The sequence below is a fragment of the Emydura macquarii genome, unplaced genomic scaffold, assembly GCF_026122565.2.
Source record: "Emydura macquarii macquarii isolate MOO-44397 ecotype Brisbane River unplaced genomic scaffold, CSIRO-AGI_Emac_v2 contig_306, whole genome shotgun sequence".
NCBI lineage: Eukaryota > Metazoa > Chordata > Testudines > Chelidae > Emydura > Emydura macquarii.
The window spans coordinates 15,070,164-15,085,223 of record NW_027130443.1 but is presented as its reverse complement, the minus strand read 5'-3'; the positions used below and the strand labels follow the sequence as shown (position 1 = coordinate 15,085,223).

General features: G+C 44.3%; 1 protein-coding gene across 13 annotated transcripts in view; it reads right to left on the bottom strand.

The window, feature by feature from the left end:
• Positions 1-15,060, bottom strand: part of CPAMD8 (C3 and PZP like alpha-2-macroglobulin domain containing 8) — a 126,798-nt gene that overhangs the window by 56,171 nt on the left and 55,567 nt on the right. For all 13 annotated transcript variants that reach the window (XR_010922168.1, XR_010922172.1, XR_010922175.1 and 10 more), the window contains exons 28-36: positions 14,446-14,602; positions 13,952-14,026; positions 13,110-13,275; positions 12,331-12,417; positions 11,027-11,163; positions 10,263-10,418; positions 9,803-9,865; positions 8,428-8,666; positions 1,106-1,193 (exon numbers count right to left, since the gene is read on the bottom strand). Coding sequence is in view for 3 of the 13 variants with exons in the window: in XM_067561290.1 (XP_067417391.1) it covers positions 1,106-1,193; positions 8,428-8,666; positions 9,803-9,865; positions 10,263-10,418; positions 11,027-11,163; positions 12,331-12,417; positions 13,110-13,275; positions 13,952-14,026; positions 14,446-14,602 (1,168 nt within the window). In the remaining 10 variants the exon portion in view is untranslated. The remainder of the gene's footprint in view (positions 1-1,105; positions 1,194-8,427; positions 8,667-9,802; positions 9,866-10,262; positions 10,419-11,026; positions 11,164-12,330; positions 12,418-13,109; positions 13,276-13,951; positions 14,027-14,445; positions 14,603-15,060) is intronic.

Here is a 15,060-nt window from a genome sequence, read left to right as displayed (position 1 = left end):
GGAGAACTGCAAAATGCTCTGTCTGGGTCCCTAGGCTCTGGATCCCGTCCCGCTGGCTGCAGAAGGGAGCCACTGCCTAGAGACCCAGGTAGAGCTCACGGTTTCCCTGCTGTAGCCGGGGGGATAGGAGATCCTTCTAGCTGAACTCCTTCCCTCTGGTTGCAGTGGGGGCGGAGGGGGGCAGTCGGCAGAGACTGGTGTCCCTTCAGAGTTGCAAAAATTATAGTTGTGGCCCTCGAGCCAAAAGTTGGGAACACTGCTCTAGTGTAGACCAGGCCTAACTTGATGTATAATCCTAGTGAAGACAAGGCAGTTTGTAGTCTTCACATGGGTTAGGAGGTCAAATTAAACTGTCTTGTCTTCACTAGGACTGTACATCAAGTTAGTTAACTTGAGTAATGAACACAGCTTTTTCCACCCAAAGTGAAGACAAGGCCATTAAAGGAAGAGGTCTGTTGTGTAGAGAAACTCCTGATTAGTTCTTTGCTGTTTCTCAGAGATAGCATGTTAGTTTCTTTTCTCTCTTCAGATACAGCATCACTAACAATTTTATTTATAACATCAAAAAAACAAAGAAAACAGTGTAATGCTGTAACAAAGTCTAAAGTGAATCTGAAGACTGTAGTTTCTCCCTCCTAGAGGGCTGGCTGGGCAAGAGGCACATTCTGTCCACCTCAGTTTGGTTTGCAATAAACATGATGTTCTCCCAGAAAAAAAATTCCAAGACACAGAGCCTCCAAGGAAATCGAATCCAGATGTTGGAGATAATACAGCCCCTAAGAAGCAATAAACAGCTCCTGTTGGAGCACATTTTCACTTCAGCTCTTCCAAATGAGTCTCATTTAATTACCATGAGCCATGCACAGTAATAAAGGTTTATTTGGCTGAGTTGGTCAAATTTGTTAATCTTACTTACAACATCTGTTTCCCCATTTCAGATAAATATTTTCTGACAAGTGAAATCTCCTACCCTCCAATTTTAATTACATGTTTTCTCACATACTATAGCATTACCTCCCCATGCACCTCAAAAGGAATGCCTGCTAATGAAAGAGCAAGATCAACCCCTGTGCACATGTTCTCCACTTTCATCACAACATCTTACCTGTTCCAGGCTCTCAATATCTGCTCGGAAACCTGAAAACAAGGGCACCTCCAAGACAGCCATGTTTGACGATCCTGAGTGCAGCCACCTTCCGGGGGGGAGCGGAGGAGGGGTGATAAAAAAGAGAGAGAATAAAGTCAAGAAGTGAGTTAAATCATACCTTGGGCAGCCGGGGATGAAGCAGACTGGAAATAGAAGATTTCAGAGGAAAGCTACACACAGGATCTAGGAGAAGAGGACATCTAATCCCAAATGAAGGGCTTGCTAAAAGCCACATTCTCTTTTGTTTTATAAATGATCCTCTCTGCTTTTGCTAGCAAAAAATCAAGTGCAGCCCATAGAGGACAAAGATGTGGGGAGAGGGGAAGGCAGAAGAAGGAGGAGGATGCAGTCTATAATGAGGCTGCTAGATCACTTATTAATTATTGGACTCATCAATGAGTGAGTGCCACTGACAGAGGGAAATGGTCCCTTGTGAGAGGAAATGCTTCTGCTTCTCCCTCAAGTGGCTGGGAATAGGCCAAGATGTAAGAAGAGTAGTGCCTAGATTGGTGGCCTGTGCCATGTATACTACAAACAAGAAACAATGCAGAAAGCTAGCTCAGATATGCAGGAGCTCTGCATAACTCCACTCTTGTGGCTATGGGGGCATTCTAGGCACTAACAGGGTTTCGAAATACCCCCAGCCCTGCCCTTGGATATCATGGTGGTGGGCAATTAAAAATACACAGACTTGCTTCAGATAAAGCCTATTGCACTTGCTATGTCTTGTCACCCTGGACAAGATGGGAATTCAGCCACCTCCACATGGAATAACTCAGGCCTAGGGTCACCATTTGCAGCACAATCCAAAACCTTCCTAAGGGTCACAAACATATACTGCAGGACTCTGGGCTTTATCTGCAGCCCTGTAAATAAAAAACATGGTCAGCTCTTAAAGGAAATGCAGAGACACTCTGGAGTCAACGTGATATACATGAAAAGTGGCTGAAAGGACACATCTACCCAGCAAAGAAAACCCCAACAAAACACACCCAACTTTGTGGTAGCGAGTTCCAGAATCCACATCAACTGACTTGGGTTTGTGCTATGGAACTAAAAATAGCAATGTAGAAGCTCCCACTCAGGCTGGAGCCTGGGCTCTGAACCCAGCAAGAGAGAAGGGTCAAGGATCTTCAGCTCCAACACAAGCAGGAACATCTACACTGCTATTTTTAGTCCTGTAGCAAGATCCCCACAAGCCAGTCAGCTGACCTAGGCTCTGAGACTTGCTACTGCAAGTGGTTTTTTATTTATTTTTTTGCTGTGTACCCATACTCTAAGAGATTGATCTCCCATAGTTAGAAAAGAATAGGCATGGCATGGACAGAGGGCAGTGCCAGCTTCCCCACTGCCAAGGTGCCATGCCCAGCAGGAGTGAAAGGCTGGTCATGCCTCCATGGCCAGTTTAGTTCTTTGCTTCTCTGCTGTGGCTGCCAACCAGGATACTGATTAGTGCCAAATGAGATGAAGGCACACAAAACCCCAAACAGCTTTTCCCCAAAAGGGCCTTTTCAGGACGGAAGTGGTTACTAAGGGTTGAAGGAATTCATATCCCATTACCAGGTCCCACTCTAGCCAATCCTGCTCATCCAGAACTTTCTATAAATACTTGGCCAGGAAAGTTTGTTCCAAGGTGGAGACATTGGCTAAAATTCATTTGAGGAAAGAGTTCTGCAGCCCAGTAAACAAAGAGTTGAATGGCAACAGCGAGATACACCTTAAAGGTGACTGCTAAGGGGGAAGTAAATGGGCGTGTTTTTTTCCATTTGCTTTTTATCATAGGAATTTGGGTCTTGTCTACTCTGGGGGTCTTTCAGGTGGCTGGATAAGTAGGGACATGGTATCACAATAGAGGGAAAGCTGCACAATGTGGAAGGGAAGGTTTTTAGACTAGGTGAAACTGCTGTTTTGTAAACATCCAATTCATTCTAATGCCTAGGGAAGGGGGTGTCTTTGTTATTATGATTATTATTAATAATTATTTGTATTACTGTAATGCCAAGGAGCCTCAGCCATGGACCAGGACTCTGCTGTGCTAGGTACTGTACAAGCACAGAACAAAAAGATGGTTCCTGCTCCAAAGAGTTTACAGTCAAACACCCTCACTTGTTCAAATAATGTGAGAGAGCTCACTATGCTAATCATCCTCTGCAACATCAATGAGGCCGCAAGCAAAATCAGGGAAAAGAAGGCTTTTCATTCCTGATATTTCTATGATGAAACACAAGCAGATGGAGGGGAACCCTTCCAGTCCATTGTACATTACAAACAGGGCAGAAACTCATTGATTTCAATTCCTCACAGCATTGAAACAGTGATACCATTGCAACAAGTAGATTGATGCAATTAGGATTTAGATCCAGCTAACTCCTTAGAGAGTCAGTGGCATTTCCTGTTCCAGAAGAGCACTCTCTTTTCTCTAAATTCATATATTCATTCAGTCTCATCCAAAAAGGTAAATATCCCAAGTACTCCATACGAGCACTTGACTCCACTTGATCTCATTTGCTTTTGTTTGTTCAAGCCTTCGATCTCCTCAGACTGGTCTTCCTCTCAAATGTCTGTCTTTGCTCCAGCAATACCCATGACAGAAGTTTCAGAAATGACAGCAGAAAGGCTGTGTTGATGCACGGCAGCCTTCTTAGTTACAGACATCTTCAGTGAACAGATGAAGAACCTTATGAACTTGCCTCCCCAAAAGATGCTCATGAAATGGGAGAGTCAGGCCCTGCCTACATTAAGTAACCACATGGATGTAGCTATACTGGTACAAACCCTTGACACAAATATGCGGAATGGGTACAAAACAGAGCTGGCACCGGAGCAGCTCTATCTGGTAAGATATTGGTGCAGTTACATAGATACCAGTTAACTCAACAGGCCTGAAAAATGCCCCCTTCTGCCAATGATCACACTCTGACAGATCCCAGTGCCAGGAGAGCAAGGCAGAGGTGAGAACCTCTGAGTCAAGGAGAGTTTGCTAATGAGTCTGGACAGGCTCTTGTGGATACACAGAGCTGGCCAGACAATTTCCAGGGTCCACAGCAAAATGCTGCAGCGGAAGGTGCAAGAGACAGTAGGACTTGAGCTGCTTGCCACTCAGACATTGCTGTTGGAGGGAGGCATAAAGTTGGGTTGTGGGGCCAGACCTGGGGATTTCATGAGTACTGGACATTCAGTGACATCGTGGCTGCCGGCAACACAGCCAGAAGAGCCAGAAAGAAGGATTTGGTGAGCTTAGAGATGACAGAATCCCATCTTTGTTTGGAGTCACTCTGACAGATTGTTTTCAGAACTGTATCCAAGATCCATTTTTTTCCTCATTTGGCAGGAAGGAGGTGGCAGCAGACAGGGAAACATAGACTTTCCCATTGCTATGATGAGGCCTGAGTGACTGTGCACTTGCCATGTGCAGCTGCTGCTGCAGTTTATTTTAGGGCATCCAGACCAGATCATTCTTTAATCTCTAGAACTCCAGCACCTGGCATACCAGACATGGAAATGTAAGAGTTATGAAGATTTGGGGAATTTTCAGTTTTATCTGTTGTTCACTTTGACATTTGTAAATGTCTCCTCACTCTCGCTCTGGGCTTCCCCCCTTCCCTTCAGTCTCCCTTCCACAACCTCCTTGAAACCAAAGCAATCTATTGACAATGGGGCAGGATTTCAAATTTGGGGTGAAAGTCTAGTAGTTTCAGCACAGGCCAGAGTCAGGAGAGCTAGGTTCTGTTTCCTGTCCCTGCAACTCACTCACTGTAACACTATAGGCAAGCCACTTCCTCCCCCCCATGCCTCAGTTTCCCCATTGGTAAAATGGGGCTAAAGCCACTGACAGCCTTTACAAAGCATTTTTAGTTCTAGGGATGAAAATCATTGCATGTTGGTATCACTCCAGACATTTTTTAAACTAATTTCTAAAATTCTTTTATAAGAAACAAGCAGATAAATAGTCAGCTCTGGGGAACCATGTCAACCAAATAATCTCAGAGACTGCACTGTTACCATAGTGACCACAGAGCCATACCAGCAATCAGATTCCAAACTGATACTATGGCAACCAGCATCCTTTGTTAGAGTTTCTGTATCCAAAACTGAACAGACTAGCCTGAGCAACTCAAATAAACATTAGAGTCAAGTCAATAATATTTATAGAACCATGGCCATGTTTCATGTAGAATTACCTAATTGGGATTACCTAACTCCTTTAAATTTCTAAGGAATATCTCATTAATATAGCCTTGGAAAATGTTCAGGAGCTTTTTCTTTTCCACGTGCTGTAATGAGATGGTTTAAATCTGTTTTCTTCAGGTTTTGTAAGAAACAATAATAAACATATAAAGGTTTAATCACAGCCACTAGTCCCCAAATGTCACCTCCTTTCTATACATTTATTGGTAAATCTTTGTGCATGTTTTTCCCCCTCTCAAAAAGTGCTTCAAAACTAAAAATATCAATGCCAGCAACCAAGTACTCATGGGTAACCATACAATATCAAGGAGATATGCATAACCCAGCTCTCATGGGCATACTACAAGAACATACCAATGTGCACACGCCAGTGAGGTAAACGAGTTTAGGTGAGAAAACACGTCAGTTGCAAATGCGCAGAGTGAGAGAAAAGGCCATACAAACAAACAGATGAAAAATGTCTCAATCATGTGTTCATAGAATCATAGAAGATTAGGGTTGGAAGGGACCTCAGGAGGTCGTCTAGTCCAACCCCCTGCTCAAAGCAGGACCAACCCCAACTAAATCATCCCAGCTAGGGCTTTGTCGAGTCACAGATTCAACCATCTCCCTCGGCAACTCATTCCAATGCTTCACCACCCTCCTAGGGAAAAAGTTTTTCCTAATATCCAATCTAGATCTCCCCCACTGCAATTTGAGTCCATTGTTCCTAGTTCTGTCATCTACTACCATTGAGAACAGCCTAGCTCCATCCGCCCTGGAACTCCCTTTCAGGTAGTTAAAGGCTACTATCAAATCCCCCTCATTCTTCTCTTCTGCAGACTAAACAAGCCTAGTTCCCTCAGCCTCTCCTCATAAGTCATGTGCTCCAGCCTCTAATCATTTTTGTTGTCCTCCGCTGGACTCTTTCCAATTTGCCCACATTCTTTCTGTAGTGGGGGGCCCAAAACTGGACACAGTACTCCAAATGAGGCCTCACCAATGCCGAATAGAGGGGAATAATCACTTCCCTCGATCTGCTGGCAATGCTCTTACTAATGCAGCCCAATATGCCATTAGTCTTCCTGGCAATATGGGCACACTGACTCATATACAGCTTCTTGTCCACTGTAACCTCCGGGTCCTTTTCTCCAGAACTACTGCCTAGACTGTCGATCCCCAGTCTGTAGCTGTGCATGGGATTCTTCTGTCCTAATTACAGACTTTGCACTTGTCCTTGTTGAACCTAATCAGATTTCTTTTGGCCCAATCCTCTAATTTGTCTAAGTCACTCTGTATCCTATCCCTGCCCTCCAGCATATCTACCATTCCTCCCAGCTTAGTGTCATCCGCAGACTTGCGGACGGTACAATCCACCCCATCCTCCAGATCATTAATGAAGATGTTGAACTAAACCGGCCCCAGCACTGACCCCTGGGGCACTCTGCTTGTGATCGGCTGCCAACTAGACATCAAGCCATTGATCACTCCCATTGAGCCCGATGATCTAGCTGGCTTTCTATCCACCTTACAGTCCATTCATCCAACTCATTCTTCTTCAACTTGCTGATAAGAATACTGTGGGAGACTGTATCAAAAGCTTTGCTAAAATCAAGGTATATCACATCCACCACTTTTCCCACATCCACAGAGTCAGTCGTCTCATCATAGAAGGCAATCAGGTTGATGAGACATGACTTGCCCTTGGTGAATCCATGCTGACTGTTCCTTGATCACCAAGTGCCTCAAAAAGGCTTCCTTGAGGACCTGCACCATGATTTTTCCGGGGACTGAGGTAAGGCTGACCAGTCTGTAGTTCCCCGGATCCTCCTCCTTCCCTTTTTTGAAGATGGGCACTATATTTGACTGTTTCCAACCATCTGGGACCTCCCCCAATACTCACGAGTTTTTAAAGATAATGGCCAATGGCTCTGCAATCACGTCAGCCAACAACCTCAGCACCCTCAGATGCATTGCATCCGGCCCATGGACTTGTGCATGTCCAGCCTTTCTAAATAATCCTGAACCTGTTCTTTCAGCACTGAGGGCTGCTCACTTCCTTCCCATTCCATGTTGCCCAGTGCAATAGTCTGGGATTTGACCTTGTCTGTGAAGACAGAGGCAAGAAAAGCATTGAGTACTTCAGCTTTTTCCACATCATCTGTCACTAAGTTGCCTCCCCCATTCTGTAAGGGGCCCACGCTTTCCCTGACCACCTTCTTGTTGCTAGCATATCTATAGAAACCCTTCTTGTTACTCTTCATGTTCCTTGCTAGCTGCAACTCCAATTGTGATCTGGCCTTCCTGATTCACTCCTGCACGCTCGAGCAGTATTTTTATACTCCTCCCTAGTCATCTGTCCAAGCTTCCTTTTTGCGTTTAAGCTCATCAGACTTCTTTGTTAAGGCAAACTCGTCACCTGCCATATTTGCTATTTAAATTTGTTAGTCTTTAAGGTGCCACAGGGCTATCACATATTTGCTATTCTTTCTGCTCATCGGGATGGTTTGTTCCTGTGCTCTCAATAAGGTTTCTTTAAAATACAGCCAACTCTTTTGGACTCCTTTCCCCCTCATATTAGCCTCCAGGGGCAGGATCCTGCCCATCAGCTCTCTGAGGGAGTCAAAGTCTGCTTTTCTGAAGTCCAGGGTCCGTATCCTGCTGTTCTCCTTTCTTCCTTTTGTCAGGTTCCTGAACTTGACCATCTCATGTTCTCCTGAATCAGTTTAAATTATTGATGGAACCATGCCATTAATATACTCTCCCTGCCTATCTTTATTTGCAACTCTTAACACTTGGCATTTACTAATGAGTGCCTCAGATATGAACTATCTTACCTGTCATTCCAGCTTCCACATCTGAGCAAATCAAGTGAGACTACTAGGATAAGGAAAATGTGAGTTCTGTCTAACTTGGTCTGAGACAAGGACAACAAAGCAAGAAGCACATCAGTGTGTCCCCCATAACAACACATTATAAATCCTCTGAGGATGGGATGCAACACTCATTGGCAGAACATCTGGGAGGGTTTGCAATGGAAGGATTTACTGACAACAAGCCTAGCCAAACTGTACTAGAAAGCCATGTTGAAGTAAATAAAGGGATTTCACTACCTCGTGCATGTCTCCAGGATCACTTTGTATTCCTGGTGGTCTTGATCAGAAGCTGGGTCATCATCATCCACCAGTGCCCGTTCTCTGTGGGAGGCTTCTGAGCGATTCTTGTCTGGAGAGAGGGACCGTAGGGGGTGCTGAGTTTGCTGATGACGCTCTGACTTGGGCTCTTTCAGGTTAACCAGAAGCTGGAAAGCTGGTTTAGCAACAGGGTCAGGCACATTGTAAGTGACATCAATCTGAAGCAAAGAGGGGAAAAAAATTAGGTCTGGTTTTGGTTCTGACCCTGCAGCAGCATCAGACACTCCCAGAGAGATGAGACCAGACCCTCTTTGGAGGGAGGGAGGTGCAGGCATGCGGCAAGGAAGGCTTCACTGCGAAGTTTAAACAGAATAAAGGCTTTACTGGGTCAAATTCATCCCTGTTGCAACCCCTTTAACTTTCATGAATTAAACCAGAGATGGATTTGGCCCAGTGGCTAGGGGCGAGTGGGAGAGAGTGCCCCAGACTGATACTGGATCAAATGACATGAGCATTAATGATTCAGGGAGTCCTACATTAAAAATAAGCCATGTAAATGTTCACAGGAAAACCAAACAGGAGGAAACTTCTACTACTTCTGAAGCAGATGGATCCTAGAGAGATTCTTGTTGATGAACTTTTAAAATAAACACTTAGTGCCACATTTTCAGCAGCCTCTTTAACTGTGTCTACAAAATATGCACCCATGTTCATTGTACATATGTGTATGTGGGGCTTGTGCAAGACCTAGGTGCACAGCTGAGAAGGTCTGTTGAAGACAAATAGGAACTTTAAAGCACAGAGGCTGGAACCTGCCATTCTCCATGCACACACTCTAGCTGATGCTCGCATGGAGCCCCATCTATGAATTTACTGCAAACTCTCATGTCACCAGTATGGCAGAATTCTACACTAACTGTAAATATACATTTCGGGGGACACCTTGAGCAATTTACCAGTAACATCCTGAACCAATAACACCACTGCCCATAATGATATTCCATTTGCCAAACCTACACTAATGTGTACAGATAAGGGATTTCACCAAAGAGAATCACTTACAAGACTATCCCACAGCTTGACATTTCCCTATCAGGAAGCTTTCCCTGACATTCAGCCTAAATATTCACTTTCTAATGTCACCCCAGTCTCTTCTAGTTACACCCTCATACCACCCTCCTTCAGACATTTAAAAACTGAAAAAGCAAACGCTTGGGAGATAAAGGATTATGAGTTGGCATGGAGAGCCAACAAATCACAGGGAAAAAGAGATTGGAAAGAAATGAAAGTTTAATGGATTGCCTGTCTGTTTAACACCTTCTGAGCCCTTTGCACAATCCTGCAGTGCCCTTACCTGCATCAGGCAACAGCCTTCGCCCTTGGCACTTACAAACAGCCCTGTGGGAATGCTGGGGATCTAGGGACAAGCATGGGAGAATCCACAGATAAAACATATCAGCCTCAGTTTTACTCTCTATGTGACAGAGCATTTCAGTTTACATACAAACATATAAAAGCAGAATAAAAATGGCAGATTCTTCCTCAGTCCCTATATTTAATATAAGCAGCCAGTGATAATGGTCCCAAATCAAACACCAGGCATCTGTTATGATGAAGGATGCTCTCATAAATAAGTATTTGCTGCCTCTCCCATCAGGGCTTGGGCAGAAAATCTTGAGCACAATATCCAGCCCATTCCTTCCCCCTCCTCACTGAAATGATCTGAGTTACTATACAGAACCCAAATTCAGTTTGCTTTGGGAAACTGGAACATTAAAGTAGAGGAAGTTGTGTCTGCTCAGGCAGCCACTTACCACTGCAGTCTGGAGGACCTTCTTATTCATCTTGTTAAGCTCAAAAGTCTCTTGATAGTCTAAATTAGTGGAAGCCAGGGAAATGGTAAGGTTGACTCCTCCAACATAAGAAAGAATGGCATATTCAGCCAGAGCCTGCAGGGCTACACATGTATCCTATGGGGGATTGGGGAAGAGAGGTCAGAGTTAGTGAAGAACCAAAGAGTATCAACCTTATTGATCAGCAGCATGCTGTACAATCATCAGCATCTGGTAGCACAGGTTTCCTCCGCACTCACTTAATGAGTAAATGGAATCACTTCATTTCCCTCTCCCTGCACCTCCTCCTCCCTCAGAAGTCTCAGAGAAAGTGAGAGAGAAACTCAGAGTATGCCTACACTGCCGCAGCAGCAAGCATCTATGTAGACCCGCTCAGTCGATCAGAGAGCGCTCTCTGGTCGACTCAATTAGTCCACCTCCCTGAAAGGAGTAAGGACGCATCAATGGGAGGGCGTCTCCTGTTGGAGCAGTGCCATGAAGATGCCGCGGTTGTAGCTTGCATATCTCTTGTTGATCGCCGCAGCCAGTGTAGACCAGCCCTCAGGTTCACTTCATGGTGCTCACACCCGAAAGGAGTGGTAAAGAGCACTGTGAGGTATTCTCATGCCCCCTAGCATGACTCCTAGATTACAGAGTGAAAACTGACCCATATTAGTCCCAAATCAGTCAATTTGTATTGGCATTAATTTCTTGTGCTGAAATTACACAAGCTGACAGCAACTCACCTGTGTGGATGAGAATCCTCCAAGTGCATTTCTCTGCTGTGACAGCCATTTAACCACTGGAAGTGCAGAGGCTACGTCTCCCAGAAGCGTGTATGTCAGCAGTGCATAGGCTGTCATTTCCACTTCTGCAGATACAACTGAAAGGGAAAACAATCAAACACACAACTAGAGCAGGGAAGCTGGGCTGGGCTGGACATCACCTCTCTGTAGATTCACAAGCTAAAAAATCTTTAGGATCAAGAGTGGCCAAGACAGAAAGAGAAAAATGCATCTGTACCCAAATTACACTGAACCTTTTCTAAACAGACTTGGTGTCAGCTTCCAACCTAATCCTTCCTCTTCGCATCACATCACAACTCCTTCTGTTTGACTTTTAGCTCCTGCACAAATGCACTCTGGATCCCTTTTCCCTACATGCCAGCCAAGTAGAGTGACCAGATGTCCTGATTTTATAGTGACAGTCTTGATATTTCAGGCTTTTCTTATATAGGTGCCTATTACCCCCGTCCTGATTTTTCACATGTGATATATTGTCACCCTACACCCAGGCTGCATGCCTGATTCTGCATCTCTGTCATGGGACTTTTTATGCAGAATCATGGTCTTTGTTGACCTGGCCGAATGAATCCTCCATGAATTTTTACACCTTTGCATCTTGATGGTGGAGCCTGGGGTTTTAAATAGTTAATTATTAGGGCTGGGATATTCAAAGAATACTAAGGGAGTCAGGTGGCCAGCTCCCATTGACTCTCAATGGAAACTGGGTACCTCATGCTTAGGCTCCTTTGAAAATCCCAGGACAAACAGCTGTTACTATAAAATTATGTATATTTGACTTTAATTTCCCATGACAAATGACTCCTCCTCTGTGGAGTCCCATAAAGCTCAACGCTGTCCTCCATTTTATTCCCCATCTTTATGAAGCTTTATGGAGAGCTGGTGAGACAACATGCACTGAAGTGCCAGTAATGCATGGACCAGATTCAGCTCTGTACCTCTTAGCTCTCTCAGTGTCTGGCTACCATCTTTTCCTGCAAGGATGGTGAAAGGGACATTAGAGTGCATTATAAAAAAACATGCAAGTAACAAAATGTGTGTATACTGCCCCACTCAATCACTGGCTTTTTGTTGCATACCATTTCCTTTCCTTTCCTTCATAATGTGAACTCCTCAGGGCAGGGACCTTCCCTCCTTACCTACCTGGAAAGCAGTTAGCACACGGATGGCATTATATAAAAAAACAGAGAATAATCCCAGCCTTTCCCCCAACTAGGGGTATAATAAATAACCAAGAATAGGGGTACCTGATTGAGAAAGCCCATTGTTAAATCCCATGAAAGTATCTTCATCAGTAACCACAGTCCCCATTAAGCTCCAGTGTGTAAAGCCATCTAGAATGGTAAAGCAGTAAAGAAGGTACAGTTAGCCTCCAGATATGGGGAGAATCAAACTTTGCTGTCACATATTTGCTCTAAAACAGAACCACCCCCGTACTGCACTGTCACTCCATTTACATAGTAACCTCCCTGGGGCAGGGACTGAGTCATTTCTCCGGGTTACGTACAGAGCTAACCACATTGTTGGTGCTCAACAACAATTTGTAAAGAGGGATTTATTTTGGAGGTGGGGGCAAGAGGAAAGAGAGGATTAGCGTTGACAGGCTGCTGAATTTTGAATCCCGAGGAGCCCTCTAGGGAATCAGACTTCGTGTCATTGACCAGATTTTGTGGCATCAGAGAAAGATGCTAAATGTCACACAGGGGCACTACAAAGTCTCTGGTGCACTTACACTGCTCACAGCAGAGGCCACTTACACCAATACTGCAAGAAGCTTGGGAAGGTGGAGTCAAACCAATGCCTGGAGATGAAGGACTTTGCCTTGTATCCTGAGAATCAGGAGAGCTATTGTTATAAAGGTCAATTCATGTTATGAGGAAGCCCTCATCTCAGAGGATTGATCCTCCCCAGGCTGATAACTGAAATCACTTGTTCTAGCTGGCCTGTAGTGAGTACATTGTCTGAGAAGCCTCAGAGCAGAAGTTAGTTTAGAGGCATGCCATCTTGGCCCTCAGGTGCACAGTACCTTGCATAATGGCCATGCTGTTCATTTTCTGTAGTGTCACTGCAGCAGAGGGACTGTGCAGCAGAGTCAGGGTGTATGCAGTCAGGGCTGTGGTGTAGGGATCTTCTGCAGAATATAAGTTGGCCTCCAAGAAGTGTTTTGCTTTGGCAACTGCTGCTTTTTCTTCCTAAATTGGGGGGAGTGGAAAAGAGCCCAGCTATATTACGAGCCCCTGCAACTCCATACATATGCCTTGGATTAAGCACCAGGAAATTGCATTACAGCAAAGGTGAACATTTTGCTGAAGAGTTTACATTCCAGTACATCACAGGAAAGTGACTCTTCCCTAAGACAGTTGATCATTTTAAATAACCTAATTGAGGAATCACAGGTGTGGAATTCATGAGTGAAACCAGCTGGCAGGGACAACCAGCACGCCCACCTATTCAGATCGTGACAAAGAAGAGAAGCAGAGAGACAGATCCAAATTTATTTTGTTCACTGCCTTTCTGAGCTGCTCAGCAACTTATTTGGAGACAACTTCCTGCTACTGGAGGAGATTTAGAGAGCAGCTCTGCTCCTCTGGAACAAACCACAAGCTGACAACCAGAGGTTGCAGAAATTTTCATGGCTAACTTTAGAAAAGATTCCTTTGAGACATTCCACTCTGGATAAGTCAGGAAGGCTCCACTACAGCCTCTAGTGTCTGACTGCCACCTCCAGAACCAGCTCACAAAGTCTCTGCCAGTAAAAAAAAAAAAAAAAAAAAAAGAAGAAAGAAAAGGCAAAGCTAAGCAACAAAAAGGAAAGTTTCAAAACCCAGCACAATTAGCTATTTTAAAGGCTGATGTTCAGTTCTTTACCTCAGAGGTTATGCCTGTTTCCAACAAAGCGGCAACCACATATGCTGTCAGTGAGATCTTGCCATGGATTCCACCCTGGAGTGTGACAAACACAAAACAATTGGATAGCAGCATGCTGCATGAAAGGACTTTGGAAGCCAAGCAGAGAATAAGTTATAACCACGAGAGAGGCTGTGGCCATAGGATCCTTTCATGTTTGTACTTGGTAAGCCTAAAGTTCTGAAACCCAATTTCTTTTTGCAGCTTTCTGCCAGGTCCATGGCCCTGTAGCACACCTGAGACATAGTTTGAGATTCAGTTTCAAAGTGTCACGGTGGGATTCTCAAAGGGTGGCACACAGCTAAGTTCCAGCAATCGGCTTTATTGAAACCCATCTGATTTAGTTTCCTTCCCATAGGATCATAGCTCTTTAACCATAAGATTACACTACCTCCAACCCTCGTAACCTTCTAAAAATGCATTTGTTGCATGATTCTGAGTCTCTATAGTTTTACCTGGATGTCCTTATTTAATATTGTACCCATAGCAGGGAACGAGCCATCTTCCTTCTGGTGCTGGATGATCCAGTCCTTAGCAGCTGTTAGTTCCTTGGGATCAATGAAAATAAACCCACGAGACTGCGCAAACGACTTGAGAACAAAGGCTGTTAGCCTGAAAACACAAATTCAGCAGCTTCTTGAGAATAAGAAAACAGAACATTAACTGAGAAACAGTGCTTCTGGGAAATGCATGTTTCAAAAATCTAGAAGAGGAGATGCTATCGAAATATACAAAAAAGAATGGTGTAGAGAAGATAAAGTGGACACTATTTACCCTTTTGGGTCATACAGGAATAGGGGGACATTGCATGAAATTCAAAGCCAGCATATTTTAACCTGAGGATACAAAAAACCACAATTAAGCCTGTAGAACCCACTGCCATAGAATATCATGAACAGAAAGGAAAAATTTGACTCAACATTGTCATTGGCTGGAATTAATTTCTCTTGCACAGGTGTTTAGCTGCTCCCTGACTTACTGAAGCTTTTGAAATAAGATGTGTACAATTACCAATTCAGATATAATACTAGATAGACAAGAGGGGAAAATATTGTAATTTCCCCAATTTT